The 11,900-nt window shown below is 44.0% G+C and overlaps 1 protein-coding gene across 1 annotated transcript in view; it reads left to right on the forward strand.

Moving 5' to 3' along the window:
- Nucleotides 1-11,900, forward strand: part of ARID4B (AT-rich interaction domain 4B) — a 98,546-nt gene that overhangs the window by 35,155 nt on the left and 51,491 nt on the right. The window contains exons 11-12 of the mRNA XM_019548615.1: nucleotides 9,812-9,884; nucleotides 11,627-11,721. Coding sequence (XP_019404160.1) covers nucleotides 9,812-9,884; nucleotides 11,627-11,721 — 168 coding nt within the window. The remainder of the gene's footprint in view (nucleotides 1-9,811; nucleotides 9,885-11,626; nucleotides 11,722-11,900) is intronic.

The following is an 11,900-nucleotide window of genomic DNA, read 5'->3' on the forward strand; positions in this document are numbered from 1 at the left end:
AGCAGTGGAGGGCTCATCTTGAGGTGCATCCTCCTTGGTCGTACAACCCTGCAGGGAAAGAAAATAGCTGTCAATTTCTTCCTCTGCCTCCCTGATTCTTCTTAGCCTGCTAACCTCCTCCTGGAGCTCCCTCACCTGCGCCTCCAGGGCCCTAAGGTGGGCATCTGCAGGACAGGTGTGGGGGTCCCCAGTCCCTGCCCCCCCAGGCCTTGCTGGGCAGCACCCGCAGGCCAGGGGGTTGGGGGACGCCAGCCCCACTGTGGGCTCCGTTTGGGTGGAGGCCTCAGACAAGCCCCGGGAAGGCTGCGCCCCCCCGGGCAGGGGCCCTGGCAGCATTCTGTGTCAACACCATCGCAGGAGTTCCTAGCTGAGTTTGGGTCCTCTGGCCCGCGCTAACGAGAGTTGGTCTCTCGGCCCCTCCTGCTCGCCCTCCGGCGCGAACGCGAATATGCATCTCTCTAGGATTAAGGTCTTGTGTGCTGACTCTCTGTGTGGAAATCTGATTAATAGCTGCAAATAGATTAAGCAAACTATTTGTTAACACTTGCAGTCAAGGGGCTGGGCTAGTGAGGACCAAAATAGGTAAAAGTTGAAAGCTGAAGGCAGAATCTAGGATCAAAGTCTTGCTCTTACTGATTCTCAAGAACCATTGGATCCAGGCAGGGTGAAGTAGGGGGGAGAGATGGGGATTGAGAGACTTGTGCATCATATTGACACTTGAAAGAAGATGAGAATGCCCCCCCTTGGCTATGATATGTTCTTGTCTATGGCATGCCTTCTAATTGGAGGATTGGGAAAGCCAGTGTTGTTAGAAAATATACATGTGAATTGTACCTGATACTGGAAAAAAAAATGTTATGTTTAATTTGTTAGAAAGAGATCTATTATAATTTCAGCCTTAGGGCAGTTTAACACTAGTCATTATCTTTACTAATTGTCATACAACTGTGAACACATCTGCAAATTATTTTCTCCCTGCCCTAGGATGACTGGATTCAGTATTTCTTATCTCACATTGTGAGTAATTTCTGTAAAATTTAGACAACCGCCCCATCACTGAAGTAAATAACTTTGTCCTCTGAATATATACTTCCTGACTGAAATTTTTATTCACCTCTGAGAAGCAGTTAAAGGAAATGAGTTGGTTTGTGGTGTAAGAAATGCTCAGAAGCAAATGTATATTTTATAATGTGAACAGCTGAATCCTGTAATCTGTTCAAAGATGGAGTAGGCTTCTCTTGCATAAGTTGTTTCAGCACAGGAGAGTAAAAGATTCAACCCTTCCCTACTGTAGTGGTCTAGAACACCAAGCCAGCTTGCCCTCTGAACCTTAGTTTAACTCCTGGACAATAGCGCATACATTGGTACTGTACCCTTTTCCCCAGGTGGGACTTGCAGATGTGGGGGTCACATTTCTTCATATGCAAACATTTATCTGCATTTCTGTGGTATCAACTGCTGTAGATAGATACTGCATGCTGTGTTGGATGCAGGGAGTCACCTTACCTGGCTTATATTAAGACCACTCTCCTTAGACCGCTGACAACTGTTGACTTCATTTAACTTTTTGCACAGTTTCAATGAAGTCAGTTTTGAGGGCACTGCATGCATTAACACAGTAAATAAATGGTTTCTTGTCTTTTTGGATATGTATTTTTACTACAGCTGAAGAGCTGTTGTGAGTTTTCTTGCATTGTTTGTTCTTTAAGATGGGTAATTGTGCACACTTTACCTTCACCTCATAATTCTGAAAAGACAGGTGCTCTAGGAGAGGATTTTCAAGCCCAGGAAAATTCAGGATGCATCAGCTACTTGAGTTTTAGCTTCTGTACAAATTTTCACTAGAGCATCACTGGCAGAAACTTTCCAGAGGATAAACTGAAGCAGCACTGTGTTTGAGTTTTGCCTGAACTAGCATGTTTCTGGCTTTACCCGTACCACTATTGAGCTTAAGCCTACTTGCACCAGACTTCCTTGATGAGGGGACATTGCAGGCACTGTGGATGGATTCCTGCTATCTGTACCCAAAGACTGATTTCTACTAGTTTAGTGTAGCAGTTTTTTGTTAGTGCAACTAGTTTTTTGTTGCATCCCTGCAACATTGACTGCAGTGCAGCAACCTCGTGTTCCCATCCCTGGTTGAAATTGTAGAGAAAACATTGACCTGTTTCTGTTCCAAATAACTGCTGTTCTTGTTATCCCTTTGCCCATCCTCCCTGGATGGAGCTTTTTGCAAATTGAAGATCATGATGTTGTGGCCAGATGGATTACAACCAACCCCTCCCTTGGTTAGGCTTTTTGGGAGGCTACTAGTGCATGAGATGAAAACTGTCATCTATCTATACTCACTGCCTTCATTCCATGGTTTTCCATCCTGCTGTTCTACTATACTCTTAGATCTGTTAACTGCAGATGGTGTCTATTATGTTTTGTCTAAAGCATTCTTAAATAAATGACTTCAGCTGCAAGCGTGGGAAAGAGTGCTGTCAGACTGGCACATTCAGAATATATTGTAAACATGAAGTTAAACCTATACCTGCATTGCCATTAGTAGATTCAACAGAAAGGTAACTTCAGATTCACGTGTGCAGATTTAACACGTTCACATATCTTGCATCTTGTTCCCCTTCCCCCCTCCCCTTTGAAATGATAGTGGCGTAAGGTACAGATTGCAATTCTGTCAGGTGACTCGCTTTTCCTTTTATGGGTAATGTTGATCACGTCCCTGAGAACGTGGTGCACTGATTATTATGTCAGGTTCATGTTTACATTTCCTTCTTGTGTAGTGGCTACCACTAGATTAAATAGTCCTGAGAAGGTGGCCCTCCTTCATCCATGTTGGATTCAGCTGTATCCATCAGATGTAGGTAGCTCAAGATTATGATGTCCTGGCTGGTTAGCATTGCGATTATCTGGTGTAGTATTACTGATTGTCACTGTATGTTGCAAAGCTAATGGCTCAACAATAGGTGAAGCTTCAACTCTTGCTGCTATACTTTGTTCAGCAGTCATGCTTATATCTTTTAATTGGTTGATGTGGCAATGCCAAACAATATTGGACACCACTTGCACTGTGTATGATAAAGTACCTGTTTGTAAATTCGCAGCCACAGCCTGCCATTTCTTAAATCCCTGGTAATCACAGGAAACTGTGTTTTGGCCTACATGCATCTGCCAAGGGGTGCCTAGTCTCCTTATCCTGGCCTGACTTATTTGGCAATTTCCAACATGCTGCTGCAAATCTGTTTATTTTAATAAGTCCAGCTGTAACCTGAAATTCCAACCCATAAATAGCATTGCTAGCATGAAACATACTGCGTTTCTGGTATGGTGGCACAGGGGTGTTCAACCTTTTTTTAAGCAGGGTATCCCTTCTGGTGGGTACCCCTTCAGGATGCAGGGTCGGGGCTTCAGCTGTGCTGTGTTGTCTGGCTGGGCTTGCCCATACCTCTCAGCCAAGCTGTCAGTTGTTTCCCAGAAGCAGCCATCAGAGCTGCTGTGTTAACAGTTAATTGTTTAACCAATATAATTAGAGGAGCTTAAATGAATATTTTTTAAAATAATATTAACATCCCTAGTGCCAATTTTGAAGCTTAAAAGTCCTCACACATCATTATTGTACAACTTTTTTTTAAACAGTTGGCACCATAAGTACGCCTCCCTCACTCCAGAAAGTGTCTTCTCTTTCTCGGTGGTCCAATTCCCCATCTACCTTGGCGCACAGGCTGTAAGGAACTGGCCAAGCTTTGTGAAAAGTGCATTTTTATTTATCATTATCCTAGCTTTGATGTGGAAATGCTTGCCTTGACTACTTTGAGGCCTAGTTTAATAACCCTTCTAATTGTTGTTTAACTGTTTCTGCAGGGACCTGTGAAAGTGCCTATAGCATCTTTACACAATTCTAATCCAGGGGAATCTCTTACTCAGGGGTGGGCAAAATGGTGTATCCAGCCAGTGGCCAGACACCATCTCCCAGGAGCCCCTGTCTGTGTTGCTGCAGCTGGTTTCCATGGAGACCCCAGGAGTGGTGGCACTAACAGTGAGGCCAGGGTTTCCATGGAGACTGGGCCCAGCAGCGCTGGCAGGGTACACAGCTGGGCAGGGAGCTGTTTTGCAGCTGGGGCTGGGATCTTGTAGTGATGACAGGATGGTCTGGAGCTGGGGCAGAGCTGTGATCCACTGCCTGCATGCCCCTGCCCAAGGCAAGCAAGCACTGGACTACAGCTCTGTCCTAGTTTGGGATAGTGCTATCACCACCGCAAGAGCCCGGCTTTGAAGCAGCTCCCCGCCCAGCTACACATCCTGCCAGTGCTCCTGGGGCTGGTTTCCATGGAAACCCCAGCCCTGTGCTGTCACAGCCCTGCCACTGCTGTGGTTCATGGAAACTGGGTACAGTGACATGTGGAGGGGCTGCTGGGAAAGGGAGTCTGTGGGCCCTATACGGCCCATGGCCAGACTTTGTTCACCCCTATCTTAACCATGCATGACCCCACAGAGAGTCCCCCTTTTTAAATTATGAACAACTCTTTAAAAAGCACTGCTTATTCTGCTGGCACTAACATTGCCTCCTTTGGCATAATCTTCTGTCCTTTATACGTTTTTAACAACACTGGGATCTCCTTTAATTTCATAGTTTTAGGAGTTTTTTTAATGTTCAGAATATGAGATAATAGATGTTACAGTCTGTATCCATTTTAAGGGTTTTCCCACCAACCCGGGGTGTCAGCCAGATGGTTGATTTATCACCCTCGTTCTCATGACAGACCCCAGACTAGCTACTCCATTCTCACTGTCTGTCTCACTACTGTCCCTGTTTGTTACATGCACCTTTTCCCTTCTTTTATACCTTACTGCACTCTCTTTTTTACTTCTTAGCACAGCACACAGCCTGGATATATCCTTTTTACTACAGTTTCAGCAGTAGTATTCCTTAAGCCACGTATTAGTTGAGAGACCCTGTTCCACACATGAAGTTGCTACCTGCCTTGGCTCTTTCTTTGTATATTTAATAATTCATTTGTTCCTGTTTCCATAGGCACTCCTCCATGCAGTTCTGTGGCATCCTTTGCTGCAGTTTCCATAGCTATTCTAATCTGAACAGCATGTTTAAAGGTGAGGTCTTCCTATGTGAAGAGCTTCCTTTTGTATGGCTTCATTAAGTAGCCCACACACACATCTGTCTCTGAAGGCTTCATTAAGTCCATCCTTAAAATTACAATTTTCTGACAATTTCTGTAACTCTGTTGCAAAAGAGGAAACAGTTCACCTTCAAGTTGATTTCTCTTAAGGAACCCTGACTTTTTCTGCAACAACCAATGTTTTAGGCACAAGATGCTCTTGGGCAATTTTTATTAATTCCTTAAAGGTTGTGTTTGCTGTCTCTTCTGGGGTGAGTGAGCAGGTTGTGAAGCAAACTGTTTTTCCTCCCATTAAACTTGGTAATACAGCTACATGTTTCCATGGGGGAATCTCATTTGCTTAAAAAAAAAACCCTGCTCCAGCTGCTATATATATACGTAGGCCAATCCACCAAGGTGCTTTCACAAGCCCCAGTTGTTCCAATATAAGCAGCCATTTTGGGTTCCATCATTTCAAGTACTCGCAGTTAAAATAAAATAAATACTTCAGGTTGATTTAATGAGTGCCACGCTCATGGGATCCCATCCTTGTTGCCAGTTATGTTTGTCTAAGGCATTCATAAAGAAATAACTCTAGCCACAAGTGTGGGGAAAAAGTGCTGCCACATTGGCAAGCACAGACTATATTGTAAAAATGAAGTAAAACGATACATGTATTAGCATTAGCAGATGCAACAAAGTAACTTTAGATTCACACATGCAGATTCAATACATTCATCTATCTCACAGTGTCATTGTCTTTTTTTGCTGTAACTAGTCAACCAGGCACACAATACAATGTGCTTTCCTCCGGAGGGGGAGGTGGGGAGGGACTAGGGAAGCTATGAGTGAGCAAGAAGTGAGTTTTGAAGTCTTAGTATTTTTAATAGTTTGGCCCTCGGACCTTTTTTTGGCAGAAAGAAGCAGCTACTGTGGCTCCTTCTACCAGCCTTGTGACCTTTATGGTATGATCTGGTGTCCCTTGGTCTGTGCAAGCTACCTCTATGTATGCCATAGTGAACAGCCATTGATTCTGTGTTCCCCAGTCTTGGAGGGATTTGCTGTGACAGTTCTTCTTAGCTTTGTTTCTACAGTGTCTCTAGCCTTTACTTCATAATCTTTAGTCCAGGAGATACTAGAGTAACATGCTTTTTTGACTCATGCAGTCTGATCCTGTCCTTCCCCCTCTGTGTGTGTCTTGCCCTTCCTTCCTCCTTCCACTTCCATTGCTGTATATACTGTCTGTGAGTTCCCAGCCACGGGAAGTTTCTCAGTCAACAGTATGAGAACTCTCTGGGGGCTTAAAGATGTTTGGATGGGCATGTTTGTCCAGCTCCCCCTAGGCCAGGGGCAGGCAAAGTCCAGCCAGCAGTGGACTCCATTTCCCAGCAGCCCCTGCCCATGTGGCTGGGGCTGGTTTCCATGGAGACTCGAGCCACAGCTGTGCTGTGATGTGCAAGACTGGGGTTGCCATGGAGACCTGCCCCATCCACGCTGGCAGGGCCTACAGCAGGGCAGGGCAGGGGCCTGCTTTGGAGCCGCCAGGATCTTGCAGTATCGCAGCTTGGGCCAGGGCCAGGGGAGAGCCATGATCTGCAGCCTGCATGCTTGTGCAGGCAATGGATCATGGCTCTGCCCCGGCTTGGTCCCACGCTGTCGCTGCTGCAAGGAGCCAGGGTAGAGCTGCAATCTGCCACCTGCAGTGTCCCTGCCTGAAGCGTGCAGCCCGCAGATCGCAGCTCTGCCCTGGCTCCTTGCAGCAGTGACATCATGGTCCTGAGCTGGGGCAGAGCTGCGATCTACTGCCTGCCATGTGGGCAAGGGCTGCTGGGAAATGGAATCTGGCTGCTGGCCAAATCTGCCATTTTGCCCACCCTTGCCCTAGGCCATGAAGAATTCTTACTTGTTCCCTTACAGCCAGTCACATGGCTTCCAACTGTACACTGAGGTAATGGCTTTTCTCTCACCATCACTTTGGGTGGACTACTGTGGTGACAGACACTGTAGAAACAGCTGAAATATTTGTTTCCTTGCTCTTTTCATTAAGGCTGCTTCCTTTCCAGTCCCCAAAGAGGCAGCTGTCAGCCAGTGTCTGCTCCCTCACTTGTGTGTGGATAGGTCTAGCTAGTTCTATAGGTCTAAGTCTAGATCTAGCTTCAGTCAAATATAGAGAGGCAGACTAGGCTTCCTGCTAGATTATGATAAAATATCTATTGTATATTTATTAGCACTGAATTGTTTGCTTCCTTTGCTTAGAATTAACCCATTGTGCTACCTTTTTAACCTGCCTGTTGCTGGCTGGCAGGTCCATTGGTGACCTCAGGGTGAGTAACACTGACATTATCTAGCCCAGCAGTAGGCTGAAAAGCCAGAATATTGAAGGTTGTGTCTCTGTACTAGACCTTATGGATAATACTTTTGTCTTTTGCTTCTGGGTAGGTGAAGTTTTCATAACTAATCTAAGGAATTGCTTGTAGTAGGATGGGAGAGGTGAAAGCTGGTATGGCAGCAACAGTTTTTCTTTATTTACTGAAATGGTTATGTCAGTTATAGAAACTGTGAAGTTGATTATAACTAAAAGGAATACCAAGGTAGTAAAGCTGATTCTTGGTTTACGTATCTCTCTGGGGAGAAAAAAAACCCTCCTCACAGCATTAGAACTGCAAGGAAATATGAGAAACAAATAGTTATCGAAATGTTTTGCACTTCTGTTTTATGTGAGAAGTAAGGTGATTTTCATGTGTAGGGCATATTTATTTATATTGATTACGGCATATAGAATCACCAGAGAACACCTAACTGGTTGGGAGGAACTGTTGCACTAAACCCAGGGCCGTCCCTAGGAGGAGCAAATCAGGATGACCACCCTGGGGCCTGCACTTTGTGGGGAAGCCCAGCCACTTGTTATCCCTCCAATGGTGGTGGCGGCAGCACCTCCTTCAAGTCCGGGGCCCACGAGATCAGGATGGGGACGGGGACCCCACATGGGCTGACTTGCCTTGAGCCCCGCACCCTGCTCGGGTTGCTTCTGACTAAACCACAGTGTTTTGCTGTTAATCTCCAAGTAAATTTATTATAGGTGTTGTTGTTCTGGATGTTAAACTTCAAGCAGTTTTTTATTTTTAAGTCCCTGTTGTAGGTTTTCTCTTGTATTCAGTTGGTACCAGAATACCACTCCTTTGGCAATGTTTGTGTAATGTCTTTGGGCTTTGTATATTGTGAATAGTTGTGGAACCACTGACACAAGGATGCAGCAGGCACAATCGTATTTGCCAGTTCATTTTGGAAAGTGACTTACAAAAATCCTTGCCTCTGGACGAACTAAGTGATATCTTTTCGACCAACTGTGTAGGTGGGAGAAATCTAGACAAGTTTTTAAGTATGAAATAATACCCTTCTTCGCATCCTCGTACAGTCATGAAGGAGTAGCCATGTCTAATGACAGGGCAACTGAATTTCAGAATCTAGTATACTCTCTTGGGTAGGAGTGGGAAAATGTGGTCTGCAGGCCACACTGGCCTGCCAAATGATTTTACGTGGGCCCACGGCTGCTCCCCTGAAGTAGAATTATATCCAGCCCATGGCTGCTCTGGCTTTTGGTGTTTCTCACCTTTCTCCCCTCTCCATGCCAGCCAGCTGCAGCAGCAGCAACTATTCCCCTCCCTGTCCCACCCCTCTGTCCCCAGTATAGGCTCCAAAGCAGGGAGCACTGAGCTTCTGGCCAGGCTTTTGCCTGGTGAGGCTGTCTGCACACCATTCAGACCCTGTGCCCAGTGAATCGAAGCTTAGATGAGGTTCGCCATGCTGGCAGGGGAGGAGGTACAGGGGGAAGAGGCCCAGGAGCTGCAGGTTATCCAGGCACTGCTGGACTGGGGCCTTGTAGGGGCACAGGTACAGGGACTGGTGCTGTTCTGTGTTCCTGTGCTCCACTTTGGGCTGCACTGTGTGGGTGTAGCTGGAGTGGATCCTGCCTGACCCTGAGTCCCTGGCATGAGGCTGTGTTGGGCAGGAGCCGTGCTAACTGTACCCACATGGCCAAAGCTGGCACATAGGAATACAGCATGGCACTGGCCTGGCCACATGCTGGGGACTTGGGGTGGAGAAAGGGGTGTGAGGAGAAGGGAGAAAGAAAGGTTAGGTTTCTCTAGCCTTTGTTCTCTGCCCAGGGTTGGATACAATTATTTGGGCCGGAGGGCTATGTAGGGAGTTATGGTGAACTGTCGGGGGTGGGGGAGCAGAGGTTGCTGACCTGGACCACAGCATTTCACCCAAATTCTCTGTGCCCCTCTGGCCCAAATAATTGCTCACCCCTGCTCTTTGAAGAGCAATACTGGTTTGTCCTAAACCATTTCCTGCCCAACCTGACACATTTAAGATATGGTCTTAATTTTTATCACAATTATCATGAAACTTTAATGATGTATTGAAAATCCATTAATTCCAAGCCATCCTTAATTTTTAATTTTTTTTATTTATTCATTTTTACAAGTAGCAGACTAACTTCTCTTGCTCATAGATCACTTAATGTTTTAGACTATAAACACTTCGTATAGTGTGTTGTCAATGTTTACAGTAACCTGAACTTCTCAATGTATACTGAATTTATTGTAATACTTTTCCAAATGAAGTATGTTAGGTAAAAATGCTAAATGAGACAAGTGATGCATTTTCTTTTCTTGTATTATTTAAAATAGGAAGAAATAGAGCCTTTTCCAGAGGAAAGAGAGAACTTTCTACAGCAGTTATACAAGTTTATGGAAGACAGAGGTGGGTGTTCTATCTTTGATTATGCAGCAAATTAAAGCTGGATGTACTGCCCACACTATACTAAAGCTTTGAGACTATGACCCAGTCTTCCTATGCAGTTCATTTTCAGGAACTCACAGAATTGTATCCATTTCTTGTTCTCCTGAAACCCGGGAGGTGGCAGCCTCTCACTTTTTCCTTCCCCCAGCGTTCAAGCATTAATGGCTGCTAATGCAGACATATTTCTGCTTTCAACAATAGGTTGATGTGCTTCTTGTATATCCCCTTGTATATATTTGTATTAAAACTTAGTTCTGTTCTTAATTATAATGCACAGATTACATTTTTAAATTTTAACAAGTTATTTTGAGAGAGTAATTTTAAGATTGCTTGTATTATTTGAATGGTTTTGTTCATCCTCTCTTTATCTAGTGCCTTTTTAATACCATCTGCATGCTTGTATATTAATAAGGCAGACTGAAGTGTCTTTAAAACAAAAGCTGTTTAATGTCAGATCTTTGAGAGATTTGTGTATTGCAAGGACATTGTTTTAAAAATGAAAATATTTCCTTTTTTAATTACATGGTAAGACCTGAGTTCAGAGACCTGTTTCATATATACAGGGTTACCATTAATGCCTGCAAACTTGCATAAGGAATTGTAGCTCTGAAGTACTTGTTTTAGATGTTATTGATAAGACTGTAATAGTTCTTGTGTATTTAATATATTCATTGATGCATGTACATATATAATCTGATGTTTTAAATGGTTCAAACTGAAGAGAATGGCTATTCAGCAGTTTGCAAAAATAGCTATTGTTTCTGTAGAGAAACTACTTCCATATGGGTGTTGATATCTACTTGTAAATATTCTTTTTTATATTAGTGTGTTTTGAGAAGAGTTGGATATTTAAAATTGTGCATAGGTTGACTAAGCTGTTTATTATGTTATTATATAGATAGAAAAATGACAAAAGACAGTATGGGTATGATATGGTCAGTGCAGTGCTTGTAGTAATACAATTAATAGTGTGAAATCGGGGATCTGGGTATTCCGTTCGCTGCAGAAAAATGTGGATTTTCTCCTTGGAAGGAGAAAACAACGGGAAACAATGGCCTTCCCTTTGCAGGCTGGCGGCCTTCCAGCCACGTAGCTTACTGCTGCCCCTGAAGGACCCCCTCCCCCACCGCTCCCTTTCCCTGCTGGTGTCCTGTGAGTCCATGTGGGGCTGGGGGTCACCTCCAGTAGGGTTGTGGGGAGAAGGGGCCCGTGGATTGGGAGTGAGGGGTACCAGCAGGTTCAGGGGCTGTGGGTCAGGAGTGAGGGGCAGTAGGATAGGCAGGGCCAGAGCACTGGCATATCAGGTGGGAAGGGGTCACAGCCACAGCTGGACCTGCATCCTGGTGAGCAAGGGGAGCACAGGGAACTCTCATTTTTCATGATAAAAAAACCCAACAAAATCAAATGACAAATTATAAAGGTATTTAGAATTTATTTTATTATAATGACTGAGGCACTGATAGGCTTCCAAACTGCTTTAATGTTGTAAATATGTTGATAAAACATTACATTCAACTGATACCTCTATATAGAGTGGAGTTTCATTTTGATTACGGGAAAGATTTTGGTGATTTTGCATTTTTTTTTTTTCATAAGCAGAGAAAACTACTATCCCTGGAAATAATTAAGGTCTACATTGTTGGTTTTCTGCTCAGCTCAAAAGATATATTTCAAACTATATTAATAATTGTATTCTTTTACAGGCACTCCCATTAATAAACGACCTGTACTGGGATACAGAAATTTGAATCTCTTTAAATTATTCAGACTTGTACACAAGCTTGGAGGATTTGATAATGTAAGTATTAAAATTAAAATGGAAAGTAGTCCAGACCCAAGAAGTCTGTGCAAAATATATATATATATATATATTTTAGATATATATCTAAAAAAAAGATAAAATTAATAGTATATATGACTATACATGATTGCTAGGCATTCAACAGTTGAGAGAGAGAGTGAAAAGTAATTGTACAT

This window comes from Crocodylus porosus, unplaced genomic scaffold (genome assembly GCF_001723895.1).
Source record: "Crocodylus porosus isolate Cpor-Errol unplaced genomic scaffold, CroPor_comp1, whole genome shotgun sequence".
NCBI lineage: Eukaryota > Metazoa > Chordata > Crocodylia > Crocodylidae > Crocodylus > Crocodylus porosus.